This window comes from Penicillium hordei (genome assembly GCF_028827395.1).
Source record: "Penicillium hordei strain IBT 12815 chromosome Unknown utg000003l_segment0_segment0, whole genome shotgun sequence".
NCBI lineage: Eukaryota > Fungi > Ascomycota > Eurotiomycetes > Eurotiales > Aspergillaceae > Penicillium > Penicillium hordei.
The window spans coordinates 479,197-496,920 of NW_026623144.1; the positions used below are offsets into that span (position 1 = coordinate 479,197).

General features: G+C 46.5%; 8 protein-coding genes across 8 annotated transcripts; 5 read left to right on the top strand and 3 right to left on the bottom strand.

Moving 5' to 3' along the window:
• Nucleotides 1–269: 269 nt before the first annotated feature.
• N7537_005418 (uncharacterized protein) lies at nucleotides 270–533 on the top strand (the record flags this gene model as incomplete). Its single annotated transcript, XM_056896475.1, has 1 exon — nucleotides 270–533. The coding sequence occupies one exon, from the start codon at nucleotides 270–272 to the stop codon at nucleotides 531–533; it is 264 nt and encodes an 87-aa protein (XP_056752260.1).
• Nucleotides 534–1,009: 476 nt separating this feature from the next.
• N7537_005419 (uncharacterized protein) lies at nucleotides 1,010–1,438 on the bottom strand (the record flags this gene model as incomplete). The annotated part of the gene is made up of 1 exon (XM_056896476.1): nucleotides 1,010–1,438. One exon carries the CDS (start codon nucleotides 1,436–1,438, stop codon nucleotides 1,010–1,012), a length of 429 nt encoding a protein of 142 aa, XP_056752261.1.
• Nucleotides 1,439–3,473: 2,035 nt separating this feature from the next.
• On the top strand, nucleotides 3,474–3,743 carry N7537_005420 (uncharacterized protein; the record flags this gene model as incomplete). Its single annotated transcript, XM_056896477.1, has 2 exons — nucleotides 3,474–3,482; nucleotides 3,528–3,743. 2 exons carry the CDS (start codon nucleotides 3,474–3,476, stop codon nucleotides 3,741–3,743), a joined length of 225 nt encoding a protein of 74 aa, XP_056752262.1.
• An 891-nt stretch (nucleotides 3,744–4,634) lies between these two features.
• On the top strand, nucleotides 4,635–5,087 carry N7537_005421 (uncharacterized protein; the record flags this gene model as incomplete). The annotated part of the gene is made up of 1 exon (XM_056896478.1): nucleotides 4,635–5,087. The coding sequence occupies one exon, from the start codon at nucleotides 4,635–4,637 to the stop codon at nucleotides 5,085–5,087; it is 453 nt and encodes a 150-aa protein (XP_056752263.1).
• A 2,289-nt stretch (nucleotides 5,088–7,376) lies between these two features.
• N7537_005422 (UbiD family decarboxylase) lies at nucleotides 7,377–8,973 on the bottom strand (the record flags this gene model as incomplete). The annotated part of the gene is made up of 2 exons (XM_056896479.1): nucleotides 7,377–8,089; nucleotides 8,154–8,973. 2 exons carry the CDS (start codon nucleotides 8,971–8,973, stop codon nucleotides 7,377–7,379), a joined length of 1,533 nt encoding a protein of 510 aa, XP_056752264.1.
• Nucleotides 8,974–9,928: 955 nt separating this feature from the next.
• N7537_005423 (feruloyl esterase B precursor) lies at nucleotides 9,929–11,512 on the top strand (the record flags this gene model as incomplete). Its single annotated transcript, XM_056896480.1, has 1 exon — nucleotides 9,929–11,512. The coding sequence occupies one exon, from the start codon at nucleotides 9,929–9,931 to the stop codon at nucleotides 11,510–11,512; it is 1,584 nt and encodes a 527-aa protein (XP_056752265.1).
• A 958-nt stretch (nucleotides 11,513–12,470) lies between these two features.
• On the bottom strand, nucleotides 12,471–13,112 carry N7537_005424 (UbiX family flavin prenyltransferase; the record flags this gene model as incomplete). Its single annotated transcript, XM_056896481.1, has 1 exon — nucleotides 12,471–13,112. The coding sequence occupies one exon, from the start codon at nucleotides 13,110–13,112 to the stop codon at nucleotides 12,471–12,473; it is 642 nt and encodes a 213-aa protein (XP_056752266.1).
• A 1,569-nt stretch (nucleotides 13,113–14,681) lies between these two features.
• Nucleotides 14,682–17,163, top strand: N7537_005425 (uncharacterized protein; the record flags this gene model as incomplete). Its single annotated transcript, XM_056896482.1, has 4 exons — nucleotides 14,682–15,290; nucleotides 15,361–16,723; nucleotides 16,781–16,976; nucleotides 17,028–17,163. Coding segments are annotated over 4 exons (2,304 nt in total), but the record flags the coding sequence as incomplete, so codon positions are not given.
• Between the last annotated feature and the right edge of the window lie 561 nt (nucleotides 17,164–17,724).

Consider the following 17,724-nt stretch of genomic DNA (forward strand, 5'->3'; position numbering starts at 1 on the left):
ACGGGAACAAACACGGATTTGAGACTTTTGACGTTCTTTGTTGGGGATGTCAACAACGATGGCTCTTTGTTCCCCAACTACCCCGGTGTGTCTCTAGTTTTATGAGTCAGCTACGGTGGTACTATCTATCCATGTAGGTATGTAGCTAGCAACATAGGGTAAAACAGAAGAAGATTGGTTTTCACCATCCTGGAATGATTCGCAGAATTTATTCGTGGATATCTTGGAAATAGGTGTATAGTACTCTCTAGGCTGATACTAATGTCATTATGACTGGTGATGAAGCATCTATGTCACCGGACGGGTACATCACCATCACTGGCCGTATCAAGGACTTGATCATCCGGGGTGGCGAGAATATTCACACATTGGAAATCGAGAATTTCCTATTAGGACACCCCGGTGTAGCCGAGGTCTCTGTCATCGGTGTTCCAGACGACCGATATGGTGAAGTGGTTGCCACCTTCGTAGTTGCTCGAGAGCGAGTTTCCCTTACCAGGAAGAGATTCAGCAATCGGTCCGGCAGAAGCTAAGCAGTCATCTTCAAGATAACCGCATGATTCCACCGTGAAGCCCTAAGGGTCAAAGTTTGTCAAACTGTACCCAGTACAGCCTGCGTTCTAGGATATATCCCACTGCTCATCAATTCAACAAGACTTGCATTTGGAGAAAGTGCCTTGGAAAGAATATGTCTTTCTATTCTGACACGAACCCAGCGTACTAGGGCTGATCACGATCCGTCTCACATTACCCGTAATGCAACGATGGTGTGGCCAGAGTGTCATGTGCAAATACTCCGAGCTATCCGTGTTCTCGAACTGTACACTGAGATATGCCGAGCATAGGTATGGCAATGACCTGAGAAGGACGCTTCGAGGTCGACACTCGAACAATGAGTGTGGTCCGACAGATACGTGAAGTAGTGGAGCGAGAGGGTCCTCGGCTCATTGATGGCCCTCCGTCCAATGCTTGTGCCATTTATCAAGCTTACAGCGTCTCCTCTATAGTCTCAGGCCGTATATTTCATAGCAGGCCGCACGCCAATGGGTGTGTTGCCGAGCGCACCCTGCTCGATCAACCACTCATGGGTGATGGATATGCTGGGTGCTGTGTTCTCATTTTCGTCGCGAGAGTACACGGTTGATTCAGCAGCCACCTGCATACGAAGATTCACATCAATGATGCACTGAAAAAGCCCTTGATCTTCGCCATCGAAGTCTACGTCTCGGTTTGCGGTGGGCACTACCACTGTGATCCCGATATCGTCGACGTAGATATTATAATCAACACCGGTGTTATTCAGACAACCCAAGAAAACATTTGACACTTGGCTGTCTAGTTGTTCAGGACCGTAGAGTGTGACGTTGTTCACGCTCTGTGGCGATGCCATCGCTAACATGGACATGGGTGACAGCACTAGTAATATCAGAGCGCTCATAATGAAGGGCTGGGAGCAAAACATGACGACCGAAGAATCAATATGACAGAGAGAGACGATTTTTGGCTAATGAGTATCATGTTGGCCCTTCCCTCTCCCCTTTAAGTAGGCTGGAGTCTTCGGGTCGAAATTTGGAAGCCTCTGTACAATCTTATTCATCGACCGAGATGCGCCATTTCTTTTTGCAATTTGCTGGTGTTTCATTATGGGGACAGGGAAAATGCCTTGTTGCATCGATGTGGCTTCGTGGAGTTTCGTATACCAGTAGATATCACCATAGCCCACCCACACGGCCCAGATAGGGACAGGGATGACAGGGATATAAGCCTCGGTGCATCGAAATAACTTTTGTGGAGCTGTGTATACAAGTGAAGCTCGTCAAAATCCGCCCCCGGCGCCATTGGCCCCATATAAATCAAGCCTTTGGTCCGGCCCCTGCCGGCCCCAGCCGGTCCACGTAGACCTCTGCATAGCCCATAAAGCCCATCGGCCGGCTATGGGCCCATCCACCGAGCCCATAGGGTCCATTGGGGCCCATAATGGGCCCCCCATTATTAACCAAACAACACAAACATGCCAATTTATCGCAGCTGTATAATTAATACATTTTTTTCCTATTTTTTAGAGGTATTGAAATTACCACTGATTGATTTGATTTTATTTATAAGACATTAAGTAATATATACTAGGAGGCCAAAAAACAAGAATGAAAATCGATTTTTATAAAGCTTTACTTTTTTATAAGAGGTATTTATTTTTATTAGGGGTTTATATAGTAAGTAGAGGTACTATAAGTGTTACTACAATTGACCATAGAAAGTGGTATTAATCCTCCATAGATAATATATAACTATCTCTTTATACTAATACTTAGTAATTCCTTCAAGATGCGAATTTATGGTCAAATTGGATCTTTTTAGGGATATTTTGTATGAAATTTTGTATGAAATCTAGTATTATGATGCTAAAATCAGTATAAAATTCACTTAATTCCTACTTCTTACTATGATAATATAATAATACTGAAGATATAGGTTAGTTACCTGCGTAAAATACAGTCATTAATCATCTACTTTATGTATACCAAGTCTGTATTTGTGCAAAGAAATGGGCTTTTGATGGGCTTTGATGGGCCCCCATTAATGGGCTGTGGGTTGGGCCGGGGGTCTGGGCCCATTGATGGGCTATGCAGAGGTCTAATCGCAACGATAGTACACTTGATATAGTCTATTAGAAGAATTTCGGGTGGGATATACATTGATTGAGAGACCACAGAGAATGTTCTACGGTTGCCTTCTACGATGGCGTGGAGGGTATCATGCCCTGCTTAGGCTCTAAGGGCGCTAGTATCAACCTTGTAAAGTGCCGGTGTACTCTCGACGCCGCATGACCCGCTCTATCCGAAGTTACCCTGCACAGCCCTGGCGTCACAGAATGGCTCTCGGTTGCCTGGCCACGAATACCATGGCACCAAGTTGTCGTTGCCGTCCGTCTCTCTGGTTCCTTTACGCGCAGTCCATAAATATTCGAAAGAATAGCCGGTAATATGGACCAATAGCGAAAATATCGCACATCCCTCTACCCTCAGTCAGTGCTGCATCTTGCGACTGCGAAAACCATATCATAATCATGCCATCACTTGCCCAATAAAGAAACGGCTTAGAACTGGCTGATGACTAGTGTGGGCATGCATCGCTAAAGTTCATCAGCGAGCGTAGCCGGAATTCTTGCCAGTGAACTATAGCCCGTGGTTGTTGGCTGTGGAACTGGCATGGTCTCGCTTCCTTGGATGCAATGGCCCGGATTGTAGGATCTGGTCAAGATCGTCTACGCTTGGTAGAAGATGATTCCGCCACACAGGCGACCATCGTCTATAAGAGAGACTACAATTCCATCAAAATCGCAAAGCTGGAATTCTCCTCCCCTGTCCCCTGTTCTCGGTTCCCTGCTTCCTGTTCTCTGCCAGATTCCCTCTTTTATGAGTGACGATAGTCACCACATCCCGAAGTCTTTTTAGCCGTCTCTTTCATACTATATGTCGGACGTGAGTTTTCACCTGGAATCCTTTCGACCATAGAATCCTTTCCAGGACAAGCCCACCCTCTACGAGATTCTCTCGATATTTACGGCTATCCCACCTCCCTCCCATCCTATTGATCCAGTCTCAAAGGCACTCCCACAGTCTTCCGGCGCCGCCTTCCTGAATGTAGGAAGATTAAGGCTAGGGATAGCAATGGGAGCCGAGACAGCGACTACCTTGATGGAAACAGAAGGGTCAGCTGAAGAAATGGGCTGGATTACTTAGTGTAACCGATGGATCCCCGCGGATACGTTCGAAATAACGCCAAAGTGTAAGGCACCGAGCCCGCACCTTTATTATTTCGGCAGAACTCTTTGATCTGTGATCCCTCTCTTTAACAATCTCTGTACTGCCTTCAATTCCCGATGGATCTTTCTATGATTATTGTCGAATACCAAATCCGAACACATGGTAGAAACCAGGTATTATACCGGAAACATCATATGACATTGGGTACTAAGCATACTATACAAAAGTGTATATTATAGTTAGTCATCGATGTCTGTATATAAATAGCGGATTTTGTTATTTTAGTTAGAGTTGTTAGTTAGCATTAGTTATCTATACCATATACTGTTTGTATACTAGCTTTCTATCAGTTATAAGCCCGGAATCGTTCTATTAAAACCTAGCTATTATCGAAATTAAGGCTAAGGTAATACTATATTATTAGCCGCCCTCGCCAAAGCAACCCCTAAGATAACCCTTAAATTAAGAATCGGAATTCCATCTATAAAGGATAATAAATAACGAATATAATGAATATAACTAAATAGCTCTCCGCGAGTATATCCTCTCGCGTAGACCTCCGCAGAGCCCATAAAGCCCAAAGCCTAGCCCAACCCAACCCGCAAATGGGTTGGGTTGTGGGCCCGGTCCTTAGGCCTATCAATGGGCTATAGGCTTATACCTCGAGCCTACAATAGGTTAATAGGGGCCGGCCAAGATGCCAAGACACAGCGAAGGAGATCAGTCTCAGCCCCTCCAGCCCCAGGGCTGATGGGGGCCGCAGGAAACCTTTCCCCCGACTTTGAAATGTAGGATATTTCAGCATAAGAGGGTTGTCGTCTTTTTTTTGGGTAATATTTTCAGGCCTGTATTTGTACATATTTCATCATGGCTTCGTTGCGGGAGTCACAGCACTCGCTATTATCGGAAGATTCGATCGACACTGGACGCCAGCATTATTGGAATCCACTCAATGACCGCCTATCCAACCCAGGCTTTCTCTATCAATTCGCCTCGGAAAGTACCTGGTCCGAAGAAGTCCTGCGCGATGTTAATGCGGGAATCTTGACCGCATCAGGCGGTGCCGTTCCCGCAAACAAGCGCGATTCAATAGATAGCACCGCGACTACGACTCCACGCGATACCTATGAAACTCCTCAATCTCCCCAGTCTCCAAATACCCACGTGCGCTGCCCAAACCGAGCACCGGTTCTCCATAAACGGCTATCCTGTGGCCCGTTGACACTCTTGGTTCTCGCTTTCTATGCTACCGTCCTTTTTGGCATCTATCTCGGCATCGCGCTACGCAAGCCCCGATGGCATACTATCTCTAGTACTTGATCGTTGAATTCGTCTACAGCATCTTTGCTGAGCGCGTTCTTTGCGAAAACGATCGAGTTGGCCTATGTTACGATTTGCGTCGCATTCTTAGGACAGGTTCTTAGTCGGAGAGCTTTGATGAGTGGTTCAAGAGGAGTCAGCATCTCGGATATGAATATGAGGGCCTGGATTATGCAACCCAGATCTATGATTGTACACTGGGAGGTGCTACAATTTTCGGCACTCAATTTCCTCGGGTTGATAGCGTTGATTTCAACATTCGTGGCGATGCTATATACTACTGCCGCCTAAGCTTTAGGTAAATTCTCTCTCTTCTATATATGATAAGTTGAACGCTAATTTATGGCAGTTACCTCTAAACTCTCCTTTGGTCCTGTTGAGCTAAGGATACTCTAGGGCAAGGTAACCACTCGGTTTGCGAACCCGAGTTATATTGCATCAGATTGCGAGACACCTATAACTACTAGTATAGACCCTTTGTATTGTAGCACGACCTATGTGCAGATTGAACACGTCGGCTACGCATATCAGAACTACCAGCAATGGACGACCTAATAGAACCCGCTAGTGAACAGTAACAATGCAACATTCAGCCAGCTCCGAACGCGTCCAAAACCTACCTATTTTCGGAAAGTACCCTAAGCCATACAATATAATCATCAACTCAACAATAGTTTGGCCGTCAAATACTATCTATCTTCTAGGCGCAACGCCACCATCCGCAGACACTTATATACCACTGTACGTGATATACTCACTACGCGTGAAACAAACAGGCGTTTGCTCGACCAAGTACTTTGCCGATACAAGTAGTGTATTCCTTAGCACGGACTACGAGAATAACTCAAACGGCCTATAGTACGACCGACGGTAGGGGAAATTCTCCGAGGGGTAGGAGCCAAACTAGAAGTCTATTACGTCGGAATTGGCTTCTATACTAGAATTAAATGCCGGTATCTTAGACGGCTACGCCTTCAATGCCCGACTATTAATATAGATAATGCCGCGGTATAAAGAGGCCGAGGGGACTTTTATACTAGACCCGAGTCTAGTCCACAGACGGCACAGTTGCAGGGCGCTTGTGGGTGTGGGCGTTCTAGAAAACAGATGAAAGACAAGTGGTTTATTGGGATGGAGGAGGATGAGCATTATTACATTCGGAGTAAAACGGAGGAAGACCTTCCACTTCCTCTGAAGCCCATAGATTCGACGCATTTGGAGCCGATAGAGATCGATGATGGGGATGGGAAGAAGCCTAGCGCTATGGTTGATGAGTTTAACAAGTTGTCGAAGTGCAATTCGCTTTTGGCGACACTCTATTGATGTATAGATAAACCTGTAAACCAGGCAAGGGAATGGATTACCTTTATGTACAGATTGCAACGCATGTTCAATTAACATCTCTAACGGGGCGTTTCTTGTCATAAAATTTGCTAATCAACTCCTAGCTTCACATATGGAGACATACTTAGTAACAAGTGCAATCGTCGTTGTAGTTTTTACGTGCCAGGTCGATCAATGAAGAATGAGTGCATTCCAACCAGAATAACAAGGATAGAGAAGAAAGACAAAGTAGGTGGGGGATCTCTGGGGTTTAAATAGTAGAGCATCCTAGGTAACAAACATACTCTCTTTCCCGATTAGGATTAGTAACAATCTGTAGAACAAAGAAAACAAAGAAACCCTTTACTAGCTTATATGACCTTCCTCATATTCCGACAGATTCCTGAAGTAGCTAGGCCCCCTGACGTCATTTTTATAATATCCTTATGGGGAGCGGCACCAAGCGCTTACTGAAAAAAAATATATATCTAAAAAATAGAGAATAATCCATTTTTTTAATTTCTAAAATCGAAGATTTTACTTGGAGACCCCGAGTACGCAGGCGTAATACTTTTTTAATCCAATCTGTAAAACCTGCAAAAACCCAACCCTCTGTGGGTTCTCAAAACCTCAATCCGACCCATCCAATTGCGGATTGGGTCAGTTTCGGGTAGGTTTACGGTTTGAATTAACAAATTTAGAATGGATAGAGTCGAGGGGACATTGCATGGCTAGAGCCCACGGGCTCCTAAAAGACTAATGGAGTGTACCGTTATGATAGGGAAAAGAGACCTTCGATGCCGAGCTAAGGTCCAAACAAAACAATGGCTGATACAGGCCCTAGAGAAGCCTCTAGTGCGCCGCTCTACTCACTTTATCAGGGAAAGTCCTATTCAATGACACAGTGTATTCCTCTGCCACATAATGATATAATATTCCGGCTTCCAAGGTAATTGAATGGCCTGTTCACTCGTCATCAAATCCATATGCCTTCCAGTTCCGTATCACCTTGTCCCGGACATCAGCGGGGTACGATCCACGAAAAGACCCTTCTTTCCAGCACATTTCCTCGTCCACAAACTCGCAGGGGAACATGCAGCAACGGACAACTTTAAAATGGTTGGTATGCTCAGGCTCAAGTCCATATCGAACGTAGGGTATTAGAGGAATATTTCCATATTCTTCAAAGAAGAATTCATTGGTCAATGGTTGGCAGCGAGTAGATTCTGCCCAGATAACGTCACGGATGTCCGTAGGGTCAATATCATCACCTGTCAGTAATAACTTCGGGATATACCACCCAGGCTTTGAAGCAAAGACTGTATGGCCAACCGCTTTGCTAAAATCTGGGATTTTTGTGTTCAAGGCTCTCAGCTTTTGCCGGTCGACTTGGAGGACAAACCACAGGCAATGTGATTCAAAAGGACACCAGACCATCTTGATCGGTAATCCCGCGGCCTGACAGACATTCAATACCTCAGCGGCCTGCATGACACCCCACACAGTGTGGTTCTCTTCGGCAGCTCTTCCAGCCACGCACAGCGGCAAGATTGGATCATGTCTGTAGGTAATAGCATTTACCTTGAAGAGAGGCTGGTCCTTAGCTTCTCCCGGAAATACCATACCATGATACTCTGCCATTGGGCCTTCAGGGCCAGATTCGGTAACAGACACGACACCTTTAACCCAGCTTTGGCGTCAGCAAGCCCATGTAGCATAACAAATTTTCAGAGAAGACCGTACCTTCGAAAACAATTTCCGCATTTATCGGAATACAAATATCATTCGTTTCGCACTTCACCACCTCTACGGGCTTTCCAATCAAAGCACCCACAAAGCCAGCTTCATCTGTCCACTTTGGAATTGGCATGCCGCTTACCATGATTGCAGCAGGCGGGACACCGAAGCAGAGCGCCCATGGCATATCCTGCCCTTTTTCTTTCCACATTTGCCATATCGCGCCGATGTCCTGGTTCGGAATGATAGGTCCAGTAAGTGAACGCCTATCATGAACCATCCCTCGGGTGATCGACCAGTTCACCCAACGCCCGTCTGGAGTTTTCACAATATGCATGCCAAAAGTCTGTAAATACTTGCCACCATCTGCATCGTGGTGGAGGGGGACCGGCAGGGCATTTAGATCGATATCATCACCGAAAAGTTTGTACTGCTTGACTGGGGCTTGGTCGGGCAAAACTTCGATAGCGGACACCGGTGACTTCATTTTGCATTCGTTGATTCTGTTGATGATCTCCTCGCCGGTTGCAGTGGATGGTAGCCCAAGGGACTTGGCAATACGCCCAAACCTCCGGTTCACGTCGCGGCTCAATCCCACGGGTGCTCCTAGGATGCGGAAAAGACCGGTGTCTTTACGGCCTTTGATGTTTTGAAACATTGGAGCTTTTTCTTCGGTCTCGTAGACCTTGCGGGTGATCGCAGCAAGCTCCAGGTGAGGATCAACCTCTTTTGTGATGATAATAAGGTCATTTTCCTCTTCAAGCTCCTTGACAAACTGACGAAAGTCTTCTGATGCAGAGACTGCTTTGACAGGATTTGGGTTCATTGGCAAAGTTGAGTGAGAAAAAATTGTTGAAGGACGAAATCTGTCGCTCCGATAGTATGATCCCACCACGGGGGAAATATATCTGATCCCACCACCGGGGAAATATATCCAGATATATAGTCCTTTGTGTCGACGACTACCTCCCATCTCCAAATTGGACACCCGAGTTAGCCGTAGTCGGAGGCATGCTTTATTGTATTGTACCCTACAACCTTAGAACAATCGGTCATTTTCTCTAATTATATCTTTAGTCATGCTATCGGGCCGTATTGCTCTATGAGAGGTTTTCTCCAAATTAAAGCTTAAATCCATAGGGCCGTTAGCGCATATAGTGGTTACTTACCGCTAGTAACTAATTTATCAGATTACAGTGGCGTTTCATTGATATTTGCACCCCAGTACTTCCACTCTTGACCGCTGTTCTTTACCGTCTGCCTATTCTCACCGATTGCGCGTAATTCTAGAAGTTACGGATCCCTTCTCTCTACTTTTGCCTCTCCATTTAGCAGGGATTATACCACATAGTGCAGAAGAGGTTATCAAGTACAAATAGCGGCATACTGTTAGTTACCAATTTGACTAGTTATTAAGTTTTCTACCGGCAGAAGAAAAACGGGTCTTATGTCTGCTGCCTGCAGAAGAACCGGGGCAACGAAAGATGAAGAAAGCTTAACCCCGATTTCAAGGTTTCAAGAATACTAACGAATCACGACGTCGATATGAACTCCAATTTGGAGAAAATACTCACAACAGGCTCGGTCCGATCAGACTAGTGGAGAATGGCCGATGGTAAAATGCCCCTATCTGACAGTTTACGTGGGCTTCCGGGATCCGGGATTATCTCCAATTAAGACATGTCCTGCTTTTAGTTCGAGTTTAAAATGGCTGCCACCCATGCTGATTTTCCCAGTATCACCATTTCAAAATAGTCTACAGGCTATTACTGTCTGAGAAGATGTTGCTTAGTCTTGTCCATCCACTTCTATGGGGTAGCACCCTGCTCTTTACTTCTGGTGCCGCAGCTTCTCAGGCACTCTCTCGTTGCTCCACCAATGGCATCAATTTGCCTTCGACCCCTGGATTGATAGTCTCATCCACATCGATTCAGCCAGTGATCGATTATTCCATCTTGGGCCAGACAGCAAACCCAGAAGTGGAACAAAATGTAACCATCAGCTTCTGCAACATAACGATCAACTACGGTCATCAGGGATGGAAGGACGATGTGCAGGTTACCATATGGCTTCCCCTTGATAACTGGAACGAACGTTTAAGCGGCATTGGCGGTGCTGGGTTCTCTTCACTTTATACCTTTAACCGCTTCGCCCCGGCCATCTCGCGCGGTTATGCTGCAGTCGGGACAGACGCAGGCCATGATCACAATCCCCTGAATACTTCCACTTGGGCCCTCGATGCTCAGGGAAATGTCAATTTTTACCTCCTCCAGAACTTCTTCGCTATTTCTCAAGCCGAAGCCGCAATTATGGCAAAGCAAGTCATCAGTGCCTTTTATGGCCGCGAACCCAAGTTTTCTTACTGGGACGGTTGCTCGACAGGTGGCCGTCAGGGGTTTATGTTAGCTCAACGGTATCCAGACCTGTATGATGGCATTCTTGCTGGAGCACCAGCCTTCAACTGGGCAAATTTCGTACCCGGAACCTACTACCCCCAGTTTGTCATGAACCAGCTGAAGCACTATCCGGCGCCTTGCGTGCTTGAATACATCAACACCCAGGCAAAGAAAGCCTGTGACTCGTTGGATGGTGTCACGGATGGCATTGTATCTTCACCTGATTCGTGCACATTTGATCCATACTCAGTTGTCGGTCACACTGGTACCTGCAACGGCCAGCATTTCAGCATTACCACCCAAGACGCTGAGATTGTTCAAAAGGTCTGGCATGGTACCACAGGTACCAATGGGACTTTCCTTTGGTACGGTATGAATAAGGGCACCACTTTCTCTAATGTGGGCAACACAACATGCACTGCAACAGAGTGCCAGGGTGTCCCATTCGGAGTCGCTTCGGAATGGCTCGGACGTTTTGTTTTGCAAGACCCCGAATTCGACCTTACCAGTCTGTCGGAATCAGGATTTGAGGGTGTCTTCAAACAATCTGTTGCTGCATACAAGTCTGTTGCCAGCACCGACGATCCAAACTTGAGTGGCTTCCGTGAGGCGGGTGGTAAATTGATTCATTGGCACGGATTGGCAGATCAACAAATCTATCCCAAAGGATCTGAAGACTATTACAAACGTGCCGAAGCACTGGATCATGATCTACGGCACTTTTATCGCTTTTTTGAGGCCCCTGGAGTTGGTCATTGCGGTCATGGATATGACAGTCATGCATATGGACTGCAACCGGCAGATCCCTTCTCCGTCCTGGTCAACTGGGTTGAAAAAGGCATTGCCCCTGATGTGCTGCCAGCATCCACTCCAGATGCCATTTACAGTCGAAACCTTTGTCCATACCCCCAGGTCCCTGTCTATCACGGCGGAGATCCTAAAAAGGCAGAGTCTTTCAACTGCAAGTGATTTTCCGGACGTTGGGCCAATGTGCGTCAATATATCAAAACTTCTCGGCTTCCATGTGTTTAGGCATACTCACGAGAGAAAGATAGTCAAGGATTGATTACATGTTGTATATTAAAGAGTTGGGTGGGGCGAAGAAAGAGTTGGGTGGAGTGAAGAAAGATTTAGGTGAATGATATATTGATTATATTTCCTGTAAACATTTCCTCTTAGGAATCTAATGGTTTTCCATTCGATCGGGTTGATGGGCCATTGCCTTTAAAGGTCTGTGAATCTAATCTTCAGGTTGTAGGATATCATTGAGGGAACAACTCATAGTTTCAAGGGGGAACTAGTATTGGTATTTGTTGAGATCTCCCATAGTCACCTGGCCTTTCCTATATTAGAAGGCTCTTGCAGCCGTACTTCCTTTCTATAACATACAACACACATGGCTTAACAAGCTGCACAATTTAATGCATTGTGCGGTATATCAGGACATGGATGATGCGAATTATCCTAGTTTACCATATAGAGCATTGGGGAGATTGGTAGGCCAATGAATCAGCCTCCTGCTCTTAACAGTAAAGTACCGCCTCTCCGATCGCCACTAATAATCAATTGCGTTCATAAATCTGGACGACTATCTTCCATCTTGCAAGCCTGAGCTCTTATCAAAAGTAAATTCCAGGTTCCACCTGTCTTGGGTGTGTATTGCGACAGGCTCTTCACCCATCATTGTGATTGACACTTTTATCCTCAGTAGATATATTACTAAGTACATAAATTCAAAGATAATTCAATCAATTAACACACCGAAAATAAATAAACAAAGGAGAACAGAGAGCAGTGCTGTTATAAATACAATATCCCCCCTCCCCCCCCCCAAAGCACCTAATGCGTCTGTATATGGCTTATAGCAGGCCCTAGGCCCAGTCACTTTTAAGATCCAAGCCTGAAGCCCCACTCTGTATACATACACTTAATATTTTTTCCATCCTTCCCATCTTTCGAACTCAGCTGTGTCCAAATCGAAAAGGTCCAGCATCCGGCCCACACTGTGATCCACCAAATCATCTATCGACGAAGGTTTAATGTAGAATGCAGGCACTGGTGGACAGATAATAGCACCAGCCTGCGTAACGGAAACCATATTGTGCAAATGTATTGTGCTGAGCGGGGTTTCCCTGAGAACGAGGACCAGCCTACGACGCTCTTTGAGCATCACATCTGCAGCCCGGGAGATTAGATCGTTGCAAATCCCAGAGTTGATCGCAGCAAGTGTCTTTACACTGCATGGTACAATGACCATTCCATCAACACGGAAAGAGCCGCTGGATATCGGCGCCGCCATATCGTGGACACTGTAGACATAGTCTGCCAAGGCACGAACATTTGCGATAGTATAGTCGGTTTCATATTTGATTGTTGCTTCAGCCCATTTACTGATGACGAGGTGGGTCTCCACATTCAGTCGACGAAGGGTAATGAGTGTTTTGATCCCTAGAATAGACCCCGTTGCTCCTGTGAGGGCAACGACCATTCTCCGCCGGCGGGAAGACTTGGGTTGGTCTTCTCCTGAAGATGAAGACAGATTGCTTGAACTGGGTTCCAGGAGTTCCATTGTAGTAAAGAAGGGAATATTAAGATATTATGGTGAAGAACGAATCGATAGAAAAGCAATAGCAATAGATGATTGCTGAACTCCAGATACGAAGCACCATCGATCCTACAAGTAGTAGGACAAGTCTCGATTTGGAGAAACATGCCAGCTCTACTTCGGCTCGATCGGTATCAGTACGTAGTGGTTCGTTAAAAGTTGGGGTTAAACTTTTCTTTTTTCGTTGCTATCGTATTAGGGATAGGGTCGGGGATACAAACGGCAAAATAACGGTTTGAGTCACAGTTTGATATACAGTGACGGTCCATAAGTTTTCATCACGCCTATTCCGTGTGTGCCTTAGTTCCGCTAATCAAAGATCTATATTTATGAGCGGTACGATTCTCTAGGAAGGCAGTATCCAAGGGGTGCTATATGGATTAAAGCTCCAATTTGGAGAATTTGGAGAAACCCTGAGCAATCCATGGATGGCTCGGCCCGATCGGATGACTAAAGATCCGGGTTCCACCTGGGCAGCTCAGGGATACTCAAAAGTTCCGCTTATATAACCAGCTAATTTCGAGTAACTAACTATTCTTCCAGTCTAGGAACCTGAGGGATAGTTACTCGAAACCACTTGATTAGATAACCACTGTAACAATAACGTATTTTATATGCGAGCCGCCTACCTTAAAACACCGTAGTAGATGCGATAAATTACAACTTGATATCTCAACAGTAACGTACTTCACCGCCCGAGAACACATAGTAGAAGTGATAGATTATAGCATGATATTTCAACAACCAGCGCTTTCATTTCATTTTCTTAACTCACCGATAGCAATTGATAAGCACTTCTAGTATCATATATCAATTTGAGATAATTTGAGAACATGCATTGTTATAGTATCGAAAAATATATGAGATATATATTCCTTGTCTCTAGTTTATAATTTCCCCTGAACTCTAACAAGTGGCTAGATATCATATAAAAAGCATTAGGCTATAAGGAAAATCTTATATAAACACCCGTTGTTAAAATATCATATTATAATTTATCGCTTTTACTATACTGAGCATGCCCAAGTGGTACGTCACTGAGCACTCACTCGTGGACTGAGCACGGGAGTAGTCACCGACACGTGACCGAACCAGAGCATGCTCATTGAGTCTGAGCCGTGCTGACATCTACTCACCCTCTCATAAAGCGGCGGCAGCCCAGATAGGAAAGGCCCCACCTGGCAGACATTATGCTGTTTATATAGTTGCATATACCAGGCACAGAGTACACAAAGGACCATGTATAGTCTGAAAGATAGTCAAATTCAATAAAATATCTTCCGAAATATATGCAATATGCTTTTTTCTCAACAGTCTCGGGTGGAATTTCCCTTGCAGAGACTTTTTAGTCTAAGCGCACAGGGAAAAAAGCCTTGGAGGGTCACACCCGTCGACTAGATCGACCAGTCCGGAGAAAAACTCTTGACCGGAGGGAGGAAACGGGAATTGCTCTTCTTTTCTCATGGAATTATCTCTTTGACGTCAACTCCATCTCCAATCTGATCCACATCACCCCCACCAACTTCTCCAGTCACCCCAGAAGCTCAAGTCGCGAGGTCCACTTCTCCCCCGCACAGACCGGACAGCTCTTCCAAGGTCGTTGCGCATCCCCCCCCCCCCCCCCCCCCCTCTCCTCGCGTTTCATTTCTCTTTTGCTTTCTTACGAAATACATACATTTGAGAATCATGGAGGACAACGGCGAACCCATCAAGCGTGATGTGCGCAACCACATGCTTTTCGAGGTGGCAACTGAAGTGGCCAACCGAGTAGGCGGCATCTACTCGGTCCTCAAGTCCAAAGCTCCGGTGACCACCGCTGAATATGGTGAGCGGTACACTCTGATCGGCCCACTCAACAGGGCTTCAGCTGCGGTGGAGGTTGAGGAGCTATCCCCGTCTAACCCGGCCATGCGGGAGACGATCCAGTCTATGAAGGAGCGCGGAATTGACATTGTCTACGGTCGCTGGCTTATTGAGGGGGCCCCTCGGGTTCTGCTGATTGACACTGGAACTGGCTATCGGTGGTTGGATGAGTGGAAGGGCGATCTTTGGACTACTTCGGCCATCCCCTCCCCCGCTGGTGATAATGAGACCAATGAGGCCATCGTTTTTGGATACTTGGTTGCTTGGTTCTTGGGAGAGGTACGTTCCAACAATTGTTCTCTAAGTTGGAAATGGCAGAGGATCACGACTGACCATATTGCTGCTCTAGTACATTGCCCACGACCGTCGCCGGGCGGTCATCGCCCATTTCCATGAATGGTTGGCTGGTGTCGCTCTGCCACTGACCAAGAAGCGGCACATGGACCTCACAACTGTCTTCACCACCCACGCGACATTGCTGGGTCGTTACCTCTGTGCTGGATCGGTTGACTTCTATAATAACCTTCAGTACTTTGATGTGGATGCCGAGGCCGGGAAGCGAGGAATCTACCACCGCTACTGTATTGAGCGAGCTGCTACTCATGCCTGTGATGTCTTTACCACTGTATCGCACATCACTGCATTTGAGAGCGAGCACCTGCTGAAGCGGAAACCAGATGGCGTGCTTCCTAATGGTCTGAATGTCAAGAAGTTCTCTGCCATGCACGAGTTCCAGAACTTGCACTCCCAGGCCAAAGAGAAGATCAACGATTTCGTTCGTGGCCATTTCTACGGCCACAATGACTTTGATCTGGATAATACTCTATATCTCTTCACCTCGGGTCGTTACGAATACCGCAACAAGGGTGTCGATATGTTCATTGAGGGGCTGGCTCGCCTGAATCATCGATTGAAAGCCGCTGGGTCGACCATGACCGTGGTCGCTTTTATTATTATGCCAGCACAAACCTCTTCGTTGACAGTGGAATCGCTCAAGGGACAGGCCGTCGTCAAGTCTCTGCGCGATACCATCGAGAACATCGAGAAAGGGATCGGTAAGCGCATGTATGAGCGCTGCCTTTCATGGAAGGAAGGCGACAACATGCCCGACGAGAAGGATCTCATCACCAGTCAAGATCGCGTGATGCTCCGCCGTCGCTTGTTCGGCATGAAGCGTCACGGTCTCCCCCCAATTGTCACCCACAACATGCACAATGACCACGAGGACCCCATCCTGAACCAGTTGCGTCGGGTCCAGCTTTTCAATCACTCCTCCGACCGAGTCAAGGTTGTCTTCCATCCTGAATTCCTCAACTCTGCCAACCCTGTATTGCCGCTTGACTACGATGACTTCGTTCGCGGAACCCATCTGGGTGTCTTCCCCTCCTACTACGAGCCGTGGGGATATACGCCGGCCGAGTGTACAGTTATGGGCGTACCTAGCATCACCACGAACCTGTCTGGGTTCGGTTGTTATATGGAGGAATTGATTGAAAACTCCTCCGATTATGGAATTTACATCGTGGACCGTCGTGCCAAGGGCGTTGACGATTCGGTCAACCAACTGACCGAGTTTATGTTCAATTTCACGGAGAAGAGTCGTCGCCAGCGCATTAACCAGCGTAACCGTACGGAGCGTCTGAGCGATCTACTCGACTGGAAAAGAATGGGCTTGGAATATGTCAAGGCTCGCCAGCTGGCATTGAGAAGAGGTATGTTATAATCCTATTGTATTTTCTAGGTGATTACGATCTAATTATTTTATACAGCTTACCCGTCCTCCTTCGAGGGCCAAGAGGATTACTTTGATATCATTGGAGGAACAGAACAGAAGCTCTCCCGCCCGCTTTCCGTTCCTGGATCCCCTCGGGATCGCTCCGGAATGATGACCCCAGGTGACTTTGCCTCTTTGCAGGAAGGCCACGAGGGATTGAGTACCGAGGATTATATTGCCTGGAAATTGCCGTGAGTTCCATTTTATCATTTACTAGTATTTGTCACTAATACAGTCAACAGTGAAGAGGAAGAGCCCGAAGAGCACTTCCCGCTCACACTGCGAACCCGCAAGATGACTGAACGTGCTGCATCCCCACTGGACAACATATCGATCAATGGCCGAGACGAGCCCGAAACAGAAGCCGGGAAAGAATAACCGAGGGTATTGAGGGTAGTTATTGGACCCTTGTTTTAGTCATTTTCACCATTGGCCTCCCAGTTGGAGTGGGCACTTCCACCATTGACGTCATGTGTACTTGTTTAATCATTTCTTTTCTATGATCTTCTTATGATCTTCTTCCCGAGCAATGCATTTGGAGCCCATGTTTGTTTCTTTTAATTAAACGAAATCGAAATTCATATGTTTGCAAGGATATTCAGTGTAATGTCAATGTTGTAACTCTGCGCGGAGGGATGAGCTCCGGCAATATCCACTTGAACACCCAGGTAACACCGGAGCTGCATCGGAGCTTTTAGGATATAGAGTTACGAACTTGAGCGATCATAGCCGATTATTCTCGCCCCGGTGAGCATTTAGCGAACTATGATTCATCGTACGTTGTACTTCTGTGTGTGCTACTTGGCTATTTCTACCCCTCCTACCCCTACCCCTCCATCTTCCTCTTCCCACCATCACTCTTACTATCCAACCTTGGAACTTCCGACTCACTTCTACCATCGGTACGACTCTCCAATGGAGCCGCGCACGTCCAGGGCC